At 33.6% G+C, this 25,314-nt stretch overlaps 3 protein-coding genes across 3 annotated transcripts; all 3 read right to left on the bottom strand.

Annotated features, from left to right (window-relative positions):
• Positions 1-17,733: 17,733 nt before the first annotated feature.
• On the bottom strand, positions 17,734-23,667 carry LOC139087456 (uncharacterized). Its single transcript, XM_070636261.1, has 15 exons — positions 23,500-23,667; positions 23,332-23,445; positions 23,126-23,206; positions 22,475-23,068; positions 22,327-22,381; positions 22,167-22,262; positions 21,986-22,109; positions 19,631-19,930; positions 19,416-19,575; positions 19,248-19,361; positions 19,077-19,157; positions 18,414-19,019; positions 18,270-18,324; positions 18,116-18,205; positions 17,734-18,055 (listed from the first exon to the last, which is right to left on the bottom strand). The coding sequence occupies exons 1-15, from the start codon at positions 23,665-23,667 to the stop codon at positions 17,928-17,930; spliced, it is 2,766 nt and encodes a 921-aa protein (XP_070492362.1). The 3' UTR covers positions 17,734-17,927.
• On the bottom strand, positions 19,833-20,889 carry LOC139087458 (coagulation factor IX-like). The gene is made up of 5 exons (XM_070636263.1): positions 20,791-20,889; positions 20,676-20,698; positions 20,540-20,625; positions 20,365-20,444; positions 19,833-20,309 (listed from the first exon to the last, which is right to left on the bottom strand). The coding sequence occupies exons 1-5, from the start codon at positions 20,873-20,875 to the stop codon at positions 19,945-19,947; spliced, it is 639 nt and encodes a 212-aa protein (XP_070492364.1). The 5' UTR covers positions 20,876-20,889; the 3' UTR covers positions 19,833-19,944.
• Positions 23,645-25,246, bottom strand: LOC139087457 (chymotrypsin-like protease CTRL-1). Its single transcript, XM_070636262.1, has 6 exons — positions 24,931-25,246; positions 24,852-24,874; positions 24,716-24,801; positions 24,561-24,640; positions 23,824-24,502; positions 23,645-23,763 (listed from the first exon to the last, which is right to left on the bottom strand). The coding sequence occupies exons 1-6, from the start codon at positions 25,193-25,195 to the stop codon at positions 23,679-23,681; spliced, it is 1,218 nt and encodes a 405-aa protein (XP_070492363.1). The 5' UTR covers positions 25,196-25,246; the 3' UTR covers positions 23,645-23,678.
• Positions 25,247-25,314: the final 68 nt, after the last annotated feature.

The raw sequence follows: 25,314 nt of genomic DNA, 5'->3' as shown, positions 1-25,314 counted from the left end.
AAGCATGCTCTTTGGCTGTTAGGGAAGTTGGTTAATTGATGATAAATCTGACACTCGGACTTCATGTCAGACACGGTTTGAATCCAGCACCAGAATCATGCCGTCACAATACCAGAGTCACGCAGAACTGGCGCTGGATTTAAACCGAATCTGGCATCAAGTCTGAGTCATGACGATGACAGGTTTTTGATCGTTTAGTCGATTTGAGCTTATCGGATTATTTTGTACTAATATCTAATGGTTATCCATCAGTCTACAATTTATGATTGTTGGGAATTGAACTTCGTTTTTAATAAAGGCTTGAATCTCAACGATTGACCACAGAGTTCCGTGTTCCAGTTATTCTAATTTTCTAGTTTGTTTGATACTTGAATTGTCATGGATGGTCGTTTGTATTGGGCGATTTGGGACGTGGCTTACCACCAAGGCCAAATAGCACAATAGTAGCAGTATTGTCCAATTTGTACTGAGACACAAAATGTATGGACATCACTACTTAAAATTCAAGTCGACTTCGAGTTCTGATATAAAGACACAAACACAAACTCAATTTCTAAAATTCCAAACCTAATTTCTCCAAATATTCAGTCAATCTACAAAAAACAAACAACACATTGTAAAACATGTGCTAAAAAAAATTCAACACAAATTCAAATTTGAGTATCAACCTTACCAAGATAATTACCATGCCATTTAAAATTTTATTTTAGAGTAAAAAACACTCAAAAAATTGAGAGCGAAAAAAAGTCAACAACACAAAAAAAAAACTAATACACGACAGAGCATGTTGAACATCCAACAAGCAACAATAACTCTCGTTAATGCTTATCAATTAATGACTTTGTAATAAAATACAATATTTTTACGGACATTATTATTATATGCTCAAAAAATATATAATATAATATAAAATCATGCAATTATAGTAAATTGAGCATCATTATGTTGTGGAACATTAAAATTTTTTGGCAATTTAAACTGAACTATGCCATTTAACAATGTCAAATAACAACAATAATGATTATGGCAATTATGAATGTAAATTAATTATATGATATGAAATTCGAGAGGAATCGTTGATGAACATTTTTGAATTATTCATTAAATGATATTTAATTTATTTTTTGGAGAGTCTTGCTGATTTTAATTAATTGGGTTGTAACCTGCGATGATGTTTGACTGTGATAATGGATGGAGTTTAAATTTGATTACTTTAAATGCAGAGATTAGATGTCTGGTAGAGTATTTCATGGATTCTCTAGTTCATTCGAGTCAGATTTGTTTTACAAGGTCTGAGTCGACATCGAGCAGCTTCATCCCAACCCCGTGATACATTTTTTCCCTGAATCAATCATAAATTACCCATTTGCTATCTATTTGACTATAATTGCTATAGTTTACCGCTAAGAATTGCAGTATCTAGCCAATTTTAGTGCTGGATTCCGAGAATTGTTATCTATCTCCTTATTATACTGATTATTAAAATCAAAATTCATTAAAATTCACTTCTAAAACGTTCAAAATCAAACTCAATGCTTACTTTTCTAAAAATTCCAAAAATTCCTTAAAAAATCTCTTTTCAATGCTTTAAAGAGTAAGTCTGCTTATCATTAACATTCCAACTAAATTCATACACAATACAAAATCAAATGTATGTTAAAGTCTCTCTCAAAAATCACCAAAAAAAACATTCTCAAATTTAATCCCATTTCACCAAAATCATAATCAAAACAAAAGTCAGTCATAACCGCATACGAAAATTATCCATGAATAAATTAAATCATTTAATTTAATGATTATGAGGATTTTATGCTGAACGTAAATAAATAAAAAATAGCATTGAATATTTGAATTAAATTTCTCTATTTTATTCTTTGTTCCTGAATGTTATGGTATATTGATAGCTAGAAAGGGGGAGAGACTATAAAATTGTGACTGAGGTTCAATGAACCCCAAATTTTATATCCTTTTATAATATAAATTCAATAACTTCTAGTTCCATTTTGAGGAGGTTTAAAATTTCATTTCATTTTTAGCGTATTTTTTGAAGAATAGCTGATTGACTGTCTGACTGTCTGACTGGGTGAATGTCTGATTTGCTCACTGGCTAAATGGCTGACTAGCTTACTGGCTGACAGACTAATTGGCTAACTGGATGATTGACTGACTGGCTAATTGGATGGCTGAATGAATGGCTGCCTAGCTAACTGGCTGACTGGTTAACTAGATGATTGTCTGATTGGCTGACTTTCTAATCGGCTGGCTGGGTGATGCGTAAGATCTCATCAACCTGACATCCCAAAGAACTGGCATTTGAAGCATTAGCTCTGTCTCTTTAAGTTACTGGCTTATTACATGATATTGTCGCCTAAAACTATCTCTAAATCCTTTAATTAATGTTTTTTATACAAATTTTTCAATTCATTTACAAAATTCCTTGGAAATTTCCCCTCGTCAAAAGATTTAAATTTTTTTTGACCGTTAATTTCAAAAAAAAATTGACCGTTAATTATTCATCCACTTTTCAATTCATTCAAGAACTGATCGATCTGGAAAAATGCGTTTAAGTCCCTTAAACAAGGACAACAAGGCTATTCAACATATTTTGTGTATATCATCAAAAATGAAATTCCTCGCCTAACTTCCCCTAAATATATTGACGAATACTAAAAACTTGAATCATTTTATACAGACTGATGAGTGCCGCAAGAATAGAGAAATAAAATTGAAATTTTTTTGTGTCTTTATATTTCCCCGCAAATAAAAACAAACAGAAACATCAAATGAATAATTCATTAAAGTTAAACGAGCATGTCTTTATAGTTAATGTACATAAGCCATATCCTTTAAAATAGAAAGGGGTAAGTAAGCTATGCCGATCAATCATAGATGTTAAACAATTATTTATCAATTTATTGTGCCAATATTCAATCTCTAATTTACTTCTTTGCCTTATTAAAGCTATATCTCATCGTGTGGTGAATAATTAACGTAAATCCTATAATTGCTATATGCCTTGCGGTCTTTGTAAACAATTCATAACAGAGGGTGCGAATGAAACGCATTACGTCTCAATTTTTTAGGATTATTTCTTTGCCATATACTTAATCATCTCTATCTGATTCTGTATCGACTCGACTGCTGCTGCTGATGCTAGTTTTCCTTTGCTTATGTTTTACAATGCCAATACAGTAGTAGGGGTGGCTAGAGACACACTTCATCCTATACAATATTGCAACATAGGAGGAAATAAAGTAACAAGCAACCCCTCATTTTATTTACTGAAAGGATTTTCAAGAATTTATTATTTTTGGGTTGTTTTGACAACGTAAAACAAATTTTTTTCGAATGAATAGAGACACAAAACAGCACAGCACTGAATATTGTGCATTGAGTGTGGGTTGGAATATCCCACATCCACTTCATGACCCCCTCATACCGTGTCTGTTTTTATAGTGACATTGTGAAAATTGGAAAAAAGTCTTTTCATTCCTGCCTACCTATATAAATACCTAACTCTCTATTGAAATCGATTGCATAAAAACAGCAGTTGCTTATCGCTGTTAGTTCATTTGTTACAAATAATAATAGAGCAGTTGGATTTGTAGATATGTTCATTAGAATTACAAAGGGAAATGAAAATTTTTGTCGCCTTTTAAACATTGGACGTTGGGTGAACTTGAGGCGCATTTTTGGAAGTTTTGGTGATTAAGTTGGGATTTTTGTCGTTATGGTTCCATGGAATAGACTTACAAGGAAAATTTAATCCTTGTATTTTATGCTAAGTTCAAAAGTGACTCAAATCTGCAAGTCGATTTCAAGTCGAGTTGAAGTTGCCTCAAGTGGAATTCATGTCTGCCAAGTTGAATTCATGTCTGCAAGTTGACTTCAAGTTGAATTAATGTATGCAAATCGATTTCATGTTGACTCAAGTTGAATTCAAGTCTGCAAGTTGACTTCAAGTTGAATTAATGTCTGCAAGTCGATTTATAGTTGACTCAAGTTGAATTCATGTCTGCAAGTTGACTTCAAGTTGAATTAATGTATGCAAATCGATTTCATGTTGACTCAAGTTGAATTCAAGTCTGCAAGTTGACTTCAAGTTGAATTAATGTCTGCAAGTCGATTTATAGTTGACTCAAGTTGAATTCATGTCTGCAAGTTGACTTCAAGTTGAATTAATGTATGCAAATCGATTTCATGTTGACTCAAGTTGAATTCAAGTCTGCAAGTTGACTTCTAGTTGACTCAATTTCTACTCCGACTTTACTCAAGTCAAATTAATATCTGCAAGTTGACTCAAATCTACTTCAAGTTGACTCAAGTCAGTTTCAAGTTGACTCAAGCCAAATTCATGTCTTGAAGTTGATTCAAATCAAATTCAAGTCTAATTCATGTTTGCAAGTCGATTTCAAGTTGACTTAAAATTGACTCAAGTGGACTTCGGGATCTGCTGGGAATGTAAATTCTGCACCAGATTATTGAATCAAAGAGTTCAACGACCACCCCAAATTTAAACCAATTCATCTGATTATGAATAAATGTTTCAGCTTTACAAAATTGATATTCTAATCATAGAAAACCATGAAAATTCAACAAAAACAAATTTCAGTAATGAAATTCACCCAGCACAAAATAAAAAGTTCACAAATTTACATAAATAGGAAGACAAACAGCATCGCAAAACTACTCAATATTCGCCCTATCAAACTAGCAAAACATCAACAAAACCAGTAAGTTTTAATCTAAAATTGAATGCTGCCTTTTGGCTTAATCCATAAAAAATTAAATCTTGTGTTGGGGAGGTGTGTATATCCATTCAAGCATCTTCAAAGTTGCATTGTTAATACAAATATAATGAAATGTTTTTACAGTACATAACAGCCAGTACAGACAGAAGATAGAGTGTGATATGATATCACTTTACTTTTTTTGCTTTTGTTATGTAAATGAGACTGTTTTTGGGGATGCGGGAACAAAAAAATGAAATCATTTATTATGCCCTGGCATTTAGTTGATACTGCTGCTGTTGTTAATATTCTCGATTTTTTTCTGGTAGTTTAGGCAACCAGGGGTATAATGAATCGGGAATATATTTTCATACTGTTGAAACAAAAAAACAAGCAAAAAGGGAACTGTTGCCGTCAAACGACGCATGTGCGTTACTGATAGCATTTACCCGGAAAATGAGGAAATTTCCTTCCTTTTGAGCTACAACAACACAACTTCGTTGAGGTGAAATAAATGTTCAGAATAATAAAATTCTTTGCACATTTTCTGTGTTTATTCGAAGAATTGAAACAAGGGGTGATAGATATATACTTTTTTTTTATTTTCCATTTTCTCGCTTTCCCCTTGAACTTCTATTTTTATTTTATTACCTCAGTTTTTTTTTTTGCTTCCTGATCTTCCCATTCCAAAAAAAATAAAATTATTGGAGTTGTGGATTGAAATTTGAAAATATTTTTTTGCCACTCATACCTCAACTCCTAACCCCCAATAAAAAAAAGGTTGCTTATAGAAACCAGAGGTGGATTGTGATGAATTTGTTTATAATTGGAATCCTGTAATAACAGTTCAACTTCATTGGGATTGAAGTAGTTAGAGAGATAGTATAATAGTCTAAAATAGTCATACACGGCAAATTGTCATATAGTTGAACAGCTCTTGATAGCTCAGTGGTTGCAGCATGCAACCAAAAGTCGTCGAGTGTATGTTCGAGTCCCACTCGGAATTCGTTATTCAGAATTGTCCTTTGTCTGTTATATTGGCAGGCTAGGATTCATTTTCTGAATAATCAATATCCGTGATTTATTTAACACTAGGATTGAATGTACAGAATGGTTACTTGAATCCTTTCTTGGAAGGCACAATACGTCGCAATAACTGAAAATCTTGGAATGAAGCTATACAGTAGAAAGAGACAGTATTGCGCTTGGTATTGCAAATTGGCTAGTGGAAACCAGCTTCAGGCGACTCTTGTGCGAGATCATGGATCACAATTGATCTGTACGGCCAGCGAAGTAAATAAGAAACCAGATAATCTGGCCTCAGGTTGTCTTGACTCTGGCCTGAGAGTGAATTCCATCGAATATTGTCTGTCGCTATAGTCAACACTGGCTTGGTACTATATTTTAGTCCAGTTTATCACCATTTGCTTTCCGGAATCATACACCAAACTAGTCGAAGATTTCATAAAATATAGCTTTATATGTACAGCTATTCCCTAAAAGCCAAATGTGCGCATCAGCCTCGTTTGACAACAAGGTTCAGTTCACAAACTCATTATGTTTCCGTATGGAGTGATAATGGCTTTTTGAGGTTAGGAACTATCAATAAGAACTTACTTTAAACTTGGGTTCGGTCAAGAACCGTAGGATTGCTTTTTGTGCATTTCGGCTGAACCTTTTTCATAGGTTTCCCAAGGCTGCATGCCACTACAAACAAAGAAAACGCTTTTAATGACGGCAGTGGTTTTTCTGTAGCATAAAAACATACTTTTTGCCTGTTAAGGATGCTTGCTGTTTGGAACGAGCACTTTAAACCCAAAAAGTTCTAAAATTTCCTTTAGATTCGTTATTAAGCACAAGTAGAGTTAAAGAATCATTAAAATAATTAAAGTCAAATTTGATTTACCTCCAAAACTCTCAACTCTGCACCCAAACTACGATTAAAAAGTTTATAAATTTTAAAACGAAAGAAAAAACTTTTTATTGCAAAAATTCTTTTTCCTGCTGCTGCTGCTTGACTTTAAAGTCAATTCTTTTGGAAATAATTTAACAGCAAAAAAAAAACGAATAAAAATAAAAAGTCACAGCTAAGAAAATAGAAAAAGGAACCAAAAAAAAAGGAAAATCATTGAAAGATGTCCAAATATAAATTTTTATTGCCAACTTCCAAGTTTTTTTCTCTTTTTTTTTTATATCCTGAGCAATTATAGCAGCACAGCAGTGAAAAAAAATTGTATAACTGTGTTTCGGATAGGAAAAAAAGGAATTCTTATTATGCTTGTGATTTCTACGTTGCGATAAAGAAAAATGTCCTTAATAACAACGGTAAAGTTAATTTTGGAAGAAACGAGAGCAGTTAAACCTCAGTCAAGTCTCAAATTTCATTCAGTTTTTCTTTAGCTTAATGACTATTTGAACTGTAACTTGAGCTTGTTGGTTCGTTGAATGACATTCTTTACTCCTGCTTATTTGGATATTATTTTTATGGTTATTGTCGTCTATTTTTAAAGTTTTCTGTGACTACTCCACCTCCTTTGGGAATTGTGTACTGTTGCATTATCGCTTTAATAGCTTTAATTATTAAATCGATTACTTTTTAGATTTAAATTTTAATTAGCATTAAGGTAGTTAGAAGCAGGTGCGTTTTCAGAGAATGGGAAGGATGGTAGTTAAATCCTCTACCCATCCTTCCTGCTCTCCTTCTTTTTGAAAAAAATTCTTAAATTTTCTCGGGTTCTTCATGATAAAATTCTCAAAACTCCCTAAAATGTTTGCTATTTATATAAGTATACAAGCATGAATTTATGGACATGAGGAACCTACGGAGTCATTATTCTTTGAGGTCCTATTCAACTTGAATTTTTTATAAAATCGAGACTATTTCAAACTTTGCCTTAAAACTGTAGAATAAGCTTAAAAATCGAAGAGATTGCTTAGCACAAAACCACGTCAATTTTGCTCAAATCAAGGCTCTTCAAACCTTCCTTGTCATGTCCCTAACAAAGTCTCAGTCATGGAGTAAGGCTAAGAATCTATCAAATAATGCTGAACTTCTTTGAGAAGATTTGATCAAAAGGCACATGATCAATCAACATGCGGACAGAGAATTTGTTCAAACTGGTTCAAACTAGAAGACAGAACCAGAAAAAAAGCATTTTATAGATTGTTACCTATGGCTTGCCAAATTTAGATGCGCAGGCCTGCATAGATGCAAAAATATCTGCAGGTTTGCGTATCCTGGCAAACCCTATTGTAACCTTAGTTCCGCACAGGTTTCAGTGATAAAGTAACTAATAGATGAATATTAACCCATCTCAGTTCCATCCCCTAAGCTTTAATTTCCCTAACGTTCCAAAAAACCAGCTATGAACCATCAAATCTAAGCAATTTCTTCAAATGCTCTCCCATTAATGCAATTAAGATGCTTAATATCATTCTACACTGATAACATTAATTGCCATCCCCAAAAATAACAATAAATTAGCTGCAAACCTGAGGGCATTATTAAGGAAGTAAAATAAATAGACCGAAGCTGTATGTCCTCAAAAGCTATTATACCAGAAAGAAATTTCCCTAATTAAAGACTGACAATTTTTGCGTCAAAAACACTTGATACATTATTAATGCTCTGTTTATCTACAATTTAATCCCCAACCAAAGACAATTCTCCAGTAAAACATTTACGAGACGGAATTGCCTGCTGAAAAATTCATTCAACCATCAAAAAAATTATTCTTTTTTTGCATTGCACACACAAATACACGACACTCAGTAATTACCGACCGCATCGCGTACTAAAATTTTCAACCGGAAGGAATTTCACTTCCCCCATCCAGGTAGGGAAGGAAGTAGTACGCAAAAAAAAATTGTCGCAGCAGCACAGACTGTCTACGCCAAAAATTCATACATAATTAATAGCTAATGATGTCTGACTTTTTATATTCCACTTCAGGGCTCTACCCACTGCCAAAATGCTGAAGGCTCAACGTTTCTTAATTTAATAATATAATTAGTTGTTTATATTTGAACACAAATTATGTTTTTCTATTTTCTGCAAAGCCATGCTTCCTTTCCACCCTCAAAAAATAAACATTTTTTTCAATTAATTCTCGTTCCTCATCGTCATCGTCAACTGTAAGAAGATTTACTTCTTTACTACACGATAATACCTCTCGTCGTGCACCTTTCCCTCTTTTTCTGTGCTGTTTGAAGGAACATTTTGCTGTTTTGCGATAGGATTACAAAGTTTTTACCGTTGAACGTGGTAGTCACGCAAATATGAGTTTGGAGGTGTTCGTGGATGATGTATGTCCGGATTTAGACTTAATAAAGACGCAATAAAGTGAGAGACCTAATAGTGATGGAATGGAATCAGTGGCCTAAATGGTAGAGCGATGGCATTACGTGTCGAAGGTTCTGGGTTCAATCCCAGGTAGTGTCTAATTTTCGAAGAACATTTTCCATTTCTACTTCCGAATCTTGGTTAGTGTTGGAGGCAATTTCGAGGTATTTGGCACATAATGTGTCTCCATGGCTAGGTACATATGCAAGGATATACCAGTATTTGGATGAATTTTTCTACGAAATTTTGCGCCATAAGTCATAAGATGCACCCATGTCCTTATAATGTGCAGATCTTGAAAGTGGTTCCGGATCCTACTATAAACTGTAGGTCTATAGGGTATGGTGCAACAGCTTGTCAATCGCAGTGCATCTAGCTCATAAATCTGGGTCCTTAAAGCGTTGTATATATAATTATGACTATTATGACTGTCACGATTCAGTCAAAGCTCCTTTGGGCAATAAATAGCGTGACCAGGAATTTTCTACTTGAGTTCCTAGACAGATCCTTCAATAAAGTACCTTACAGCGCTGTACAAAGGATTAACAATCACCATCTGACGTCGCATACGAATGAACCCCCAAAGTATAGTATAAATGAATGAATAATGATAATGGGGAACATTCTTTCCTTTACAACACAATAATTTTTATGTGTGTTGCCTGCCTGCCTTCCTCTCTCTCCCCCAACATGTCTTATTGCGAATTTTAACAGCTGACTCAAGATAATTTTGTCCATACATGTATGAATCTCCGTAGATTACCAATGTTTATTTTTTTTACTTCTTCTTGCTCTTCCGTCCATTATAATCTGTTGTAATGCAATTTTCTTCTCCCCTACACATATCACATCCACTTCGTAGTCCAAAAGTTTGTATGTTCTTCGTTTTATGTCTATTTGACTCATGAGAATATGCGATGTCCGGAAACTTTTTATTATTTCGATTGAATTAAGTTAAAGATTTTCTTATTTCATATCGGTCGTTTCCAATTTTCTTCATTCATTCATTACTGTTGCTGTTTTTGTCATGTTCTAGTCTACACTTCCTTTCCCTTTTTTCTTAATTTTACTCCCTTAATGTTTTTACGCTTTGCTATATCTTGGATAGATCAGCTAAAGAAAGGATAAAATTATGGAATGAAGAAAGTTCTTTTTTTGATGAGCGCGGTTTCTCTGGAAGCATTGGCAGGTACAAATTTAATCCAAGTCACACCACATAGCTACTCAACACAAATATCTTGTAAATCACACCACATAGTTGCGCAACCATGCCACATAGCTACAAAATCTAGGTCACATCACACATCAACACAACAAAGATCTCACTCAAGTCACACAACATAGCTACGCAATTCAGGTCTCACCCAAGTCACACTACAATGCTAATCAAACACAGGTCTCACTCAAGTTGCACCATATAGCTACGAAACACAGGTGTCATCTAAGTTTCACATGGTTTCGCAACATATGTTTCAACCAAGTTACATCACATAACTACACAACACATGTCTCACTCAAGTCACATCACATAGCTACGCAACACAGGTGTCAAACAAGTCACACAACATAGCAACGCAACATGCCTTCAAAATATTCAATCTATTCAAAGCCTTACCGCTAACCTCACCCAAACTTGCCAAAAAAAGAATATTTTTCCTCGTGTTTTTCACCATTTCCCTTCTCAATCGAATGTCCTTAAGCTTAAAAACACACACACGACAAGAACGAGAGTAAAAAAAATTAAAGAGGAAAATAAACCAACAAGAAGAAGCACCAAAAAGACTGTTGAGAGGATGGAAAAATGTGTCCAACTTAATTTGTTGTCAGAAGGAGAAAAATAAGCGAAGACGAAGAAGGCACGGAAAAAAATGTTGCACAGGAGATGGAGAGAATGTAATCTTCACACATCGACATCGAAGTAATAGGAAGAAAAATTCGTAAGTCAATAACATTATTTCCTCGCACTTTTGACGAAATTACTTGCTGATGTAGAGACTATTTGATACTTTTAATAAGTAAGTCAGTTGTTGGAGCTTGGGGAGTCGTTTGGATGTTTTGGATATGTTTTGGGTATGTCTGGGGTCGTCTTCTTGAGTATGCTATCCGGAATGAGAAAAAATATGTCAAAACTAGTCATCAACTGGACATTAACTTGCACTCAACTATTTATAATGGTTTTTGTTCTTAATAAATTGGGAAATATGGTCAATAGCTCATGAAAATCATGCAATAGCTCCTAAGCGACACAAAATAGACATAACAATCCATGTAGAATCAATAGAGAGCCATACGGCTGACTTGAAGCCTTAAGTCGTTAAAAAACCCTAAACAATGATCAGGCACTCCAATGTGTCTGGATCCAAACTCTTTGGAGTGTCTGAGCTTTGATGTTAAGTGTCTCCGTCTCTCCGTACCGAAATCTCAACCTTTCTCCTCAACACTGTCCAAAATGTGTAATAAGACAACACTGTAATAAGTGAACAGTTCCTATATTGTCTAGCACACACAAAAAAAAATCAATAACCTTCCATCCGAGTCAGCATGCCCAAATTTGCTACTTTTAAACATTTATCGTCATTAACAGCATGTTGACAATAAAAATTCAATGCGTACACGTGACAATGTTAATGCAACACAATTTGAGATAGTCAATTACACAACATCTAAATTTTCACTGCCAATTCATCCCTTTCATAAACATTTTACAAGTTATTAGAGCATAATATTAGCAGGAAACTTTGTTGTACCCTCAAGATGTCAAAGCCAATGTTATAAAAAATTTTGTAATTTATGATTTTCAGCTTCAGTTTCCGTTTTTTTATTTTCTCTCAATTTTGTTCACAGACGATATGCTTCAAATGTGTGTGTACGGTGACTATATATAATAAGTATTTCTATTTGCCGAATAAAAAGGGCAAAATTCTGTGAAAGGAGAGAAAAAAAGTCAAAATTTATTACCATTAATCATATTCCATTCCTTAAATTGCTTTTCAAAATTGTGTATATATCCTGACTTCTTTTTTTTTATATTTGAGAAAAAGTTTTCTTTTCAATTCATCGTCATTATGGATTCGAAGAAATTTTTTGGCCCCTTGGTGTGATTTTGGAAGGGAATTTTAAGGAAGTAATGATGGGCATTTGAAATGTTCATGACTGTGTAACATTATTGAGGCAAATTTGGACTATAGTGGCTCCATGGTGATAATTGTAACCTTTGTGTCATTCAAGGTTGCTGATTAAGCTTCATTTTTGTATTAATATTCAGAATTAGAGATAAAGACAGTTGTTGATGTCAGGTATATATTGGGTGGCCAGAGGATTTTAGCAAAAAATCGGGACATTTTAGGGCTCTGTCGGGACACAGCAACAAGGGTGAAAAGTACAGCATCGTCCCGGCAAAAATACAGTAGATGGCCGCCCTAGCTATAAACGACAATAGGCTCACACAAGTACTCGTCAAAGAATTAGGTAGTAATTAAGGAAAAATTCGGGTTCCTCAATTCTAATGATTTAAAAAATATGAGAAAATTGATATTTTATTTACTGGAACCTTCCAACCCGAGGAGACAGCTTGACACAATATCTAGTTAATAACTAGACCTATGGTCAACTGAAGCCATTTTCTCCAGAACGTTCAATAAAATTTGTCATTAGTCTATCGTAGGTTTTACTATTAAGTAGACATTATGTCAAGTGATCCACTCGGAGAACCTTTTCTGTAATGAACTTAAAGTCTAACGAAAGATGCAATAACAATTACTAACCTACATGCTGATCAAAAATTGTGATTCATAACGTCCTTTAAATAGCACCTGAAGCAGGATAGATACTTCCTCAGATGTCACATGAAACTGAACCTATCGCTGACTACTGCTTGCCAATTTCCAATACTATTTACAGTATCGTTTATGTCAACAGCTTCCTTTCATGAATTCTATGTCCATGTCTATGAATTGCAATTGAGCATTTCATGACAGTGCCTTTGGTCACATCATATAGCTCACTATCCTCTCCACTTGAGATCCATCACAAAATCGCCCTAAGGAAGTCACAAAAAAATAACGAATGGCTTTTATTATGAAGTATTGAACATAATTTACCAATATAATAGAGTTTCCAAAACTTCTGTTACACGAATGGGTATTAAAAGTTCCTATTAAGGAACTTAACATAATACGAGGCAAAAAAGAACATTTTTTGTGTGTACATAACTTATATGAATTTAATTTACACTCGTTAAGTGCAAATGCGTGTAGCAATTTCTCATAATCCTTTGCTTCTTCCTTTCATTCCAACAACAAAAAATAATATTTTTTTTTTATTCGGTCACAGTTGACAAGCTTTTAATAACATGAACGCGTGTGTACACTCATTGTGTCTTTCTTACATGTGCGAGGCAAGCATGTAGAATCAAAATGAGTGAGTAAGAGGGTTATTTTGATATTTTTTAGAGGGTGATAAGAGCGTTATTTTTTAAGCTGATTCATTAAAAATCGTGATGGAAATTTTTTATTTTTTTGTCAACATATTGATCGATATTGAGTGGATTGACAGTGATGTAGCTAGAGGTTCAACTGTCGTGGACGTTGAAGATTTTGGGGCTTTAAATTGATCTTACTTACTTTCTTCGATGGATACAGATCAACTGTGACGTCCTCAGATGTTGGTTCTATCGCCGACTTCCGCCTGCCAATTGTTAATACCAAATGCAAAACTGTATCTATCGACAGCCTCTTTCCAGGAACTCTTTGGTTTAAATTGATTAAATTCCGTAAATTTGCAATGTCCTACGCCAGTGAAATGCCATGACCCATATCCAGTGTTCGATTTTGCTCGAGACATACCACCAAGGTGTGCCGTGTCTCATATAAATTTGGTCAAGACTGTTCTTCATTAATGAAAGTTTGAAATTGCATTTTTTGACAGATTATTATGAGAAACTCTCTATAAACTCGCTTAGCATTAAATAAGTAGAATCGCGAATGGCAGAAAACGGTTAATCGACCAAAAATCCAGAACTGGTCACGCGTGACTCTGATGTGGTATCGAATTAAACCGAATTGCTAGATTCAAATTCTCTGACTTGATGTCAGATTTAAACTGAATTTCCAAATTAAAAATCTCTGGCGTTGTTTCTGATTCGGACTAAATCAATGAATTTATTGCGAATTAGACACCAAGTCAGAGTCAAGACGACCTGAGGCCAGAATTTTTATGGATTAACTAATTTGTGCTATTCAAGACTCTACTCAATTAAGATCTTTTCCTAAATGTACAATCAAAACTCAAAATTGTCTCAGATTTTGGATGGGAAAGTAGACTTTAGTCGATTTCTCTGTATGTGCTACTATGCTACACATCCAACCAACTCAAAACCCCAGCTACAACATTGCCGAATAATTCCTTCCCATATTTTGATCTGTCAATTGATTCTTATATTATTTATGTGTTAAATCATGCATGCATTACAGCATAAAATCATTTTATTTCTCCATTTCTCATCAAATTTTCAACATTCACTAAATTACGGGAGTGCCAAAAATTTCTGCCTTCCTGCCTTGATGATTATAAATAGCAGAAATGCGAATCAAGAATCAATAAAATCACAAGGAAATGAAAGAAATTCCTTACTTTTTTTTATGGAACACATAAAATGTCATGTTTCATCAAATGTAGATATCAACGACCGTACTCTTATGAGTCTTTAATGTCATACCTATTACTCCGTAGGGGTTGAAACATCTTTAATAGCCTTTACTTTTATTTTTATTTCCATTCTTGTCTCCTCCTGGTTCATGATATATATTAATTTATTCCGGTATTCATTATCTGTATCCCACAAAAACTTTTTTTTTTGCATTCATTCTTCCTATCTCTTTTATTCCTCATCGTCGCTGTTATGTGTAAATGAAGATAGGGTGGAATAATAAATAGACATAAAGTGAATTTGCACAAATAAAGAGGCGAAAAGGAGTTTATGATGGAATTGACGGTTAATGAGGACATGAGACGCAGTTTTCTTGGACCGGGTCGTGATTTGATGTTGGAATCTAATAGCTGGATTAGAAGAAATGTAGGAAAAATGACTAGGAATGAAGTGGCTCGGTGGTGGAATGGTTTAGTACTTTGGTACCTAAATATTGCAATACCGACCCTACTTTCATGAGTTCAAGACTCGACATTAGAAATTTAGGATTCAGTTTAGATTTGGATGTTCTTAATCAATGTTAAAAACTTCAACTTTTCACCCCATTTTACATAAATTTTAAATATTTCATAATATTTTCATGAAACACCCCAGATGAAGTCATAAACCAAGAAACTGCCTGAAGCGGTCAGCGTTTAGACATAAGCAAACCCTCTTTGTGAACTAGATGAACTCATCTTAAATTTCAACGTAATTTAGGGACAGAAAATCTTTAATGCGTTTTTAAATATGCTCTTAAACTGGTTTTTGCCCGTCAGCTATAAATAAAATTTTAAATGATTTAAGCAATTTAGAATGAAAAGGATAAATCCAATTCTTATTATATCAATATATATTTCGGTAATTCTAGTGATACTTTTCAGATTCCTGATTGCTTTATTCAGAGTTTCCTAGCTTTGTAGTTAAGATAGCGGCTTGTTAGGCCAAGGCTGCCTGTAAAACCAGTGCCCCGTTTGTGCCCGTCATACTATGTGACTTGGACTAGTGGTATATCACCACAAAAAGGAAGGGTTGGTAAATAATGGTGTTAGGCTAAGTGTAGCATTAGACTTCATGTTTTACCCATTTACACGCCTTTCGAAAGGCCATTTTATTTGTAAAAGCGGCTAAAAATTGGTTTATATTGTGACATCCATGATAAATGATTCACTCTTTCAAATCTAGCAATGTCGATTTACATGTCATTCCCAAGCCTTTTCTAGAGTCACCAATGCTTCATGTGGAATCCTATTAATAGTTCTTACTTACCCAAACCTAGCAAAGAGACCGCTTTTAAGTCCCGTTTTGGTATTTTTGTACCATGAAAGCATGATCTTTGCTTGTTGGGGTTACTTTACTTACTTTGCTGGCCGTACAGAATAATTGAAGTCGATGGCCTCCCAAAGAGGACGTCTGAAACTAGCTCTTTAGCTACTGCTTACCAAATTCAGATTCCAAGTACAATATCTATTGCAATGCATTTTTAGATAATACACGACTCAACAGCTACGTACGGACACAATACGTACGTAGTCAACGGACACATGGAAAAATCACCATAATTCGGCACCTTTACATCAAAAAAATCCCCAAAAACTTCTCTCAAAAAAAGAGAAGGAATATTAATATTAAAAAGAGATAAAAATTCACCCTTGAGTATAATGAAAAGTATATTCTATATGTATGACTGAATAGACTGAGCCACAGTACAAAAAAATTCAATGATCAACGATGTCAAAATCAAAATATTATTATTACTAGACACTGTAAATTGAATGTAACATATTTTCTTCATGTAGTCTGTAAATGACTCTATACTGCATTAATGGATCGTTTGCTTGCCATTTTTGTATACAGAACGAGAAGAGAAAAATTGAATGTTCCTTTAATGCGAATAATTGGAATATTAAATTATCAATGCAGAGTGGAAAATGATTTTTGATAATTTCTGTTTCTACCCTCTTACTATACTGTATTTTGATTTACATTCTTTGTATACTTCCCCCTTTAGCACTAACAAATAAACATTATTCATTATAGACCGACACCAGCGACATTGCTAAATGCATTTGCCACCATCTTCGACATCATTATTTTATAATAATAACCAGCAAATGCTCTCTTGAGGAAGCGTGTAGACATAACCAGCAAATAAGAAGAATAATGTATATCACGATGAAACTTTTATTCCATTAACGAGTTTTCGTCTCTATTTTGCACCAATGTGAACACATTGAATGGACAAAAAAATATTCTGTGAATTTTTTTTTTTGGTGCTCATTTATGGTTTTTTATTGTTGCTTTTTTCGGGTAGATCTACTTAGGGGCCATTTAGTTATTACGTAACGCTATTAGGGAAGGGGGTCGATTTGAAACAAATAATATTTTGGTACGGAGTGGAGGGGAGAGGCAAAAAGTCTATTTTTCGCATTATGTGATAAGTTCCCGTACGGCAATGGACCCTCGTACACACCATCCAAGGAAGTAAGTAAGAAGTAAGTATGTAACAATTGAACGGACCCCTAACATTTATTTTGTGCTCTAAAGTCCCTCGTGGAGTTTTGAGTGCATTGAATTGAGAATTGTGGAATTTGAGATTGAGTTATGACTTAACATATGACCTTTTTGTTCTGTTCAAATGAATGTGTTTTGAAGGTCAATTCTTTAGCAGACAATGATCATACTCAACCTAATGAACGTCTCAAAATTGTGCATGTTTCTTTATATTGATTTAATTCTTGTCTTTTCATGTAATTAGCAATAACATATAAACAAATGTAACCAAAACGACTTGGACTTAGTACAAAACTATTGTAATTATACCGGTAAAAAGTTTTAAGCTTGCTCTAAGCTAGTTCTTCTAAACTAAGTTAAGCTACATAAACCTGATTCAATCTAAATTTCCAATGGTATGGCTTAGAGAAATGGTTTAATTCAGAGCTACAGATCACCATTTTGAAGGATACTCGATGGCATGCCTTGACATAAAATATTTCTTTATTTCCATTTTATCAGAGCTCGAAGTCGACTCGGATTTTGTGTTGAAAAGTTAACTTGAGTTGGCTTGACTACAGAAAAAAGTCGAGTCAACTTCTAGATCTGAATATTACAATGATGATGAAAAACAATTTTTATTAGTATTGAACCCTTTTTTGAAAATGTCTTACGTCTAATATTCTGGATTTGATACCCGACCAGTAAATAACTTTGCTCCTGTTATATCATCTTCAATGTAAAATATGAATGGATGATCAGCAATGAATTCTTTTTGATCTGCGCCGAATATATCGACATTTTCTGTGGAAATAAATTTAATGTCAAAAATAAAGTCAGAAGAATCCTAAATTGTGGTTATACCTGTTTCTGGGTATCCAGTGCCTTTTGCATCGACAGATATTCCTGATTTTTGAATAATGTTTGAAACTTTAAAATTTCCTTCGGAATAACCTTTAATTTTGATAAAATTGATCCTTCAGTATATTGAACATTTAAATCCATGTTTAAATCTTACTTTTCTTCAAAAATGGGAATGTTGCTGAGTTTTCAAAGATTTCTGAGATTCCAAGCTGAAATAAATAGATTTTTAGTGAAAATTGCCAAAATCTTACAAAATTCGATCATTCAGTTAAGGTACAAGCATTCTCAATCAACTTACAGCTTTAGTGATGTCATTCAAATTAACTGATGTGTCAAACTTAAATTTAGGAATTACAACATGAGTTTCAAGCTCATCCATATGCCAGACTTCATTCTTAAGAGCATTTGATTCAAGTTTCTCTACAACGGAATCAATTCCATTGATTTCTGATGGCAAAATGATGAACATTGAGAATCTACTTCCTTCATATGGCAATCTGAGGATCTTAGCATTCAAATGACGTGAATAGAAGTAATAGAAATTTGATGTTTGTTCCATGAATTTCTTTGCTGTCTTTCTTCCTGGTGCTGTAAAGAAATCTCTAAAGATTGTCTTAATAAATGGGAATCTCCAAGTTCCTTCAAAGTAGAAAGCATTAATAAGGACGAGAACTGAGTTTTGGATGGCATCTTCTGACACTAAATCCTTAATATATCCTCTTGTTACATCCTTAACCCAGTCATTGATTGTTTTAGCTGAAATGCGAGTATCACTGAAATCCAAATTAGTCGCATCTGCATTATAATTAAGTTCAGCAATGGAACTGAATCTTTTATTGATATTGACGATTTCGTCGACGAAGATTCTTGTAGCGAAGTTGACGCGGTAGGCTTCATCGATGGTCTGTGATAGTAATTTGTAAATATTGAGCTGCAAATTATCAGAAGTGATCAAACTTACACCAATTGATGCTAAAACCTTCTTAAAGTATTCCCTTGCATCATCAATATTTTTGTTGTATGGTAAAACTTGTTCTAGTTCCTTAAAAAATAAAGTATGAATTTGAATTTCTATCTCCAAATAGAGACTTTCGTCGATCAAAAAGTTAAGTTCAGTGTTGTTTAAGCTTACCCTTCTTGTTTTGGTATCAACTGTCTGTCCTGCCGCTTCCGCCAACAATATAAGTAATAATTTTGCTCCTAATGGTGAAAATAAGACATTGCCTGGTTGTGACTTTAGCAGTTCCTGGAAAATATACATAAAAATTTAAATTTATTTTGAATTTCTTTTGTTCATTACCTTTATTAATTTCCAATCAAATTGATCTTGTTTATTTTCTGATTGAACAGACTTTGGTGCTGTTATTAAACCTACTTGTGAGGGGAGGAAGAATGTTGCACCGTCAATCACAAAATTTTGAGATGCTATTGTATAATTTGCAATTGTTTTCTGATTCAATCTATGAAAAACAATATTTACAGTTAAAATTTTATGAAAATTCATAATCAACTCACTTAGCAATTTCTTGTTTCAATTTTTTATTTTCGTCTAGTGTGACTTGTAGTAAAATTTTTTCGTCCGATCCAGTTGTTATCCAGCTATAAAATTCCAAAGTATCCGTAAAAATTGAGTAAGAGCTTATTTTACATTCATTAATCAGATCAGTGAGTGATGAAGAAACAATTCCTCGAAGATAATAAACTCCATCATGGTTGACCATCAGTCCACTTCCACTGTCACCCACGCATACATTTGTTCCATTTGCATAACCTCCACAAAATGTTCTGTGAGTCAACAAATTTTGATGATCAGAACTATTGGCACAAGTTTAATAAGGAACAATTGGTGAAGTTATAATTCTTGCAATATTTTCGACATCTTTATGCTCACTTCGTCCATAGCCAACAACTATGCCATCAGTCTTTAAAGCTGCTTGTGAATTAGGTGCAGCTATGCAGATCGGTTGTATATACTCATTAAAATAAAAATTAGTTCCTAATTCTAGAATCGCAATGTCAGCATCATATGATGCTACAAATGGATTCCACTCATGATGAATATGAATGTCACGTACAATTGATGTGATCCTACCAGGCTCATCACGAGTTTCCAAATTATGAGCACCAAGAATAACCAAAATATCTTTTTCGAGTAAAACATAATATCTATATTTTCCTTCAATACAATGGGCAGCTGTAAGTTTTTAAAATGATTAGACTAGTCAGGCATAAAATTGAACTAATATTACCAGTAATGACAAGATGCTTGGATATTAATGTTCCTCCACAGAAAAACTTCCCATTTTCAGTTCTTTTGAGAGCAACAATCCTGTAAAGTATATCAAAATTTATCGGTCTGTTTCAATAAAGTGAATTATCCTCATTTTTAGATTATTCACTTCAGTTTTTCGGAAGTTAAATTACCATGGATATGCTCCACGATTAGTTTGGGTTCCAAAATATACGGTACCAAAACTAATTACAGGTCTTCCACAAGAACTTGGACCGTCCTGAAAGAAAATGTCTTAAAATTATATTAAGAAAAATTTCAATCATTTACCTCAATTAAGTTCCATGAAGATGCTAAGAATAAATAATAAAAAAGGAATAAAATTGATTAAATCCACTAAAATCAATACTAACACAAGTTCCTTTAGAACCATCATTGGTCTTACATTGCGTTCCAATTGGCAAATTTTCACTTTTTACATTAAAAACTATTAAAATTAAAACAAAAATGATCTCCTTAGAACTGCTCATCTCAACAGTTTCAGAAATTCTGCAACAAAGATTAGAAAAAAAATGCTTGTTCTTGTTTAATCTGAGTCGGCCTGTTTCACTGAAGTGGATTATTCTCAATTTCGGATTATTCACTTCAGTTTTTTGGAAACATCTCAAACAATTTAAGAGCTGCATTATTTTGGATTTTAGTTTATAGTAATAAGACCCAGCCGTGACAATTCTATATATTTTAAATTTTGTTGGTCCTAAAGATGTATTAATTATTCAATTTTTCAGTCATTGAGTACCCAAAATTCCAAATATACAAAAATATAGGTTTAAGTGTACTTTACTAGCATCACATAGCAAATCTTTGACAACTCTCAAAATGTTATAGATATTACCAATTTATTGGATATTAATCCACTTTAGTAAAACAGGCCGAATATGTTTTAAAAATTATTCTGGAAATACCAAGAACAACTCGAAACAAACGAGTTTATGATAAAAAAGAATTAAAGGTTCGAATGGACAGACATAAGAAAGAAATGAAAATTCAAATGAACTCATACATGCATTTAAACATTTAAAGGACAGAAGATGATCGATTCTGATCATTTTCATTAATTTTTTTGTTTTTTTTCTTTGCTTTAATGATCAATATGCTGATCTTTCACTCTGGGTATTCAACAAAATAAAAGCAAATCTGCAAATGCTATAGTAAGGCCTTTATGGCTGAGTGGCTAAGCAACGAATTGGATCTGTATCACTTTTGTGAGTACGTGTGTTCGATTCCCACCAGAGACCGGATCTCACAAAAATTATATACAGAGTATTGGTTGGCAACCTATGTGCCGCGGCATACTAGTGTGCTGCCAAAAATTCTTGGAAATACTATGAACCGTAAGTGGTTTTGATTGAAGGTTACCATCAAGTTATGCTGCAAAAGAAAAGGTTGTATATCATCACTTTAGAGTTTTTTTTTTTTTTTTCAAAATGACCAGGATTATCAGGAATTCCGACACTAACATTTCGCAATAAAATTCCAAATGTAAGCTTTAATTTCTTTTATTTACAAATCAATTAAGGCACAATAAGCTATTTTTATTTAATGAACAGTTCATCATATTTCGTCCTATTTAATATTCTGGGTTTGATACTCGACCAGCAAATAGTTTTGCACCTGTAATGTCATCTTCAATGTAAAATACGAATGAATGATCAGCAATGAATTCTTTTGGACCGTCGCCAAATTTGTTGACGAGTTCGATTTCTGTAGAATTTAAAATTATGTCAAATAAAGTTAGAAGAATCTAATTTGTCATCATACCAGTTGCTGAGTATTCAATTGTGCCTTTTTCATCGACAGATATTCCTGATTTTTGAATAATGTTAGAAACCTTCAATTTTCCTTCTGAATTGCCACCTGTAATTAAGGAAAAATTGATCATTTAGATCATTGAACCTTTAGATTTAAGCTAGAATCTTACCTCTGGCCAACAATGGGAATGTTGCTGTATTTTCAAAGATTTCTGAGATTCCAAGCTGGAAGAATTAATTTTTAATGAAAATTGCCCAAATTCTTATTGTTGTGAATCAACAAGTCTTTAAGGCACAAGCCATTTTCAATCAACTTACAGCTTTCGTGATGTCATTCAAATTAACTGATGTGTCAAACTTAAATTTAGGAATAACAACATGGGTTTCAAGCTCATCCATATGCCAAACTTCATTCTTAAGAGCATTTGATTCAAGTTTCTCTACAACGGAATCGATTCCATTGATTTCTGATGGCAAGACGATGAACATTGAGAATCTACGTCCTTCATATGGTAATCTGAGGATCTTAGCATTCAAGTGACGTGAATAGAAGTAATAGAAAATTGATGTTTGTTCCATGAATTTCTTTGCCGTCTTTCTTCCTGGTGCTGTAAAGAAATCTCTTGAGATTGTCTTATTGAATGGGAATCTCCAAGTTCCTTCAAAGTAGAGAGCATTGATGAGGACGAGAATTGACTTTTGGATGGCATCTTCTGACACTAAATCCTTAATGTTTCCTCTTGTTACATCCTTAACCCAGTCATTAATTTTTTTGGCTAAATTGGATTCCAAATTAATCACATCAGCATTGTAATTATGTTCCACAAAAGAACTGAAATTTTGGCTTATGTTTGCAGCTCCATCGACGAAAATTCTTGTAGCGAAGTTGACGCGGTAGGCTTCATCGATGGTCTGTAATAGTAATTTGTAAATATTGAGCTGCAAATTATCAGAAGTGATCAAACTTACGCCAATTGATGCCAAAACCTTCTTAAAGTATTCCCTTGCATCATAAAGATTCTTGTTGTGTGGCAAAACTTGTTCGAGTTCCTTAAAAATATTATGTAGAGTCAGAGAGATAGAAAGTAGTAATTAAGATGGAATCCTTACGGAGTTAACTCCAAAAAGAGACTTTAGTCGATCGAAAAGGAAAGTTCAGTGTTGTTTAAGCTTACCCTTCTTGTTTTGGAATCAAACGTCTGTCCTGCCGCTTCCGCCAGCAATGTAAGTAATATTTTTGCTCCTAATGGTGAAATTAAGACATTGCCTGGTTGTGACTTTAGCAGTTCCTGGAATATATTCATATAAATTTAAATTTATTTTGAATTTCTTTTGTTCATTACCTTTGTTAATTTCCAATCAAATTGATCTTGTTTATTTTCTGGTTGAACATATTCATCAGGATCAACATAAGGCTTTTGTGTTGAGAACAAACCTCCATATGATGGATCAAAATCAGTTGTACTATGAATTAAATAAAATGTTTTCAAAAATTTTATATGTAACAGCATTTGTGAAAATCTTACATTGTCTTCCTAGTTGTTGTTGTAGTATGCAATCTTAGCATTTTGATTTCTTTCATTAATTCCAGATTTTCAGAAATATATCTATGAAAAACAATTATAATAAGCCTTTTTATAGCAATTAAAATTTTTTTATCCAATTACTTGGCATTCTCGAGTTTTAGTTTTCTATTTTCATCAAGTGTGGTTTGGAGCAGAATTTTATCATCCGATCCAGTTGTTATCCAGCTATAAAATTCCAAAGTATCCGTAAAGACTGAATACGAATTGATATCACATCCATTATTCAGATCATAAAGAGATGAAGAAACAATTCCTCGAAGATAATAAACTGCACCATGTTTGACAATCAGTCCACTTCCACTGTCACCAACGCATACGCTTGTTCCATTTGCAAAACCTCCACAGAAAGTCCTGTGAGTCAATAAACTCTCATGATAAGAATTATTGGCACAAAATTGATAAGGAACAATTGGTGAAGTTATAATTCTTGCAATATTTTCGACTTTCTTATTCTCACTTCGTCCATAGCCAACAACTATGCCATCAGTCTTTAAAGCTGCTTGTGAATTAGGTGCAGCTATGCAGATCGGTTGTATATACTCATTAAAATAAAAATTAGATCCTAATTTTAGTATCGCAATGTCAGCATCATATGATGCTACAAATGGATTCCACTCATAATGAATATGAATATCACGTACACTTGATGTTATCCTACCAGGCTCATCACGAGCTTCCAAATTATGAGCACCAAGAATGACGAAAATATCTTTCGGGGCTAAAACGTAATTTTTTTGTTTTTCTTCAATACAATGGGCAGCTGTAAGTTTTGAAAATGATTTGATGATAAGGAAATAACATTAAAAAAATGATGCTACCAGTAATGACAAGGTTTTTAGATATTAATGTTCCTCCACAGAAAAAATTTCCGCCTGTGGTTGTTTTGAGAGCAGCAACCCTGCAAATTAAGTCAATTATTTTAATGACAAAGGTCCATTTGAAGTCTTAAAGGACTCGAAACCCCGTACGTTACCATGGATATGCTCCACGCTTGATTTGGGTTCCAAAAAACACAGTACCAAATCTAATTATAGGTTTTCCACAGGAACTTGGACCGTCCTGAAAGGAAATGTCTTAAAATTTGATAAGGAATAAATTGCATCATTTACCTCAATTAAGTTCCATGACGATGCTATTAAAGGAATAAAATTGATTAAATCCACTAAAATCTTTACCAAAAATTCTTACATTTGTCGACATTGACTCTCGAATTAAGAAGTGAAGGTTCAGCTGGACAACAAACATATCTCATAAACTTATTACACACAACGACTTGATTCATCCGAATTATACGATTTCTAAGCTTATCTCGAAGTATATTGCAATTATCAATAGTAACACAAGTTCCTTCAGTACCATCATTTGTCTCACATTGCGATCCAATAGATAAATTTTCACTTTTTACATTAGAAACTAATAATAAAATTAAAAAGATCTCTTTTGAACTGTTCATTTTAATAATTTTGGAAATTATGCAACGAAGATTTAAAAAATATGTGTTGCTTTTACTCTGAAAATGATTTAAAATTTATTCTTTCATTTCCACGAACGACTCGGAGCACAAAAAAGGTT

Source organism: Chironomus tepperi, unplaced genomic scaffold, assembly GCF_022539635.2.
Source record: "Chironomus tepperi strain 1889 unplaced genomic scaffold, CSIRO-AGI_Ctep_v1 contig_123, whole genome shotgun sequence".
Taxonomy (NCBI): Eukaryota; Metazoa; Arthropoda; class Insecta; order Diptera; family Chironomidae; genus Chironomus; species Chironomus tepperi.
The sequence above is the reverse complement of the archived record's forward strand: the minus strand, read 5'-3'. Positions and strand labels throughout refer to the sequence as shown.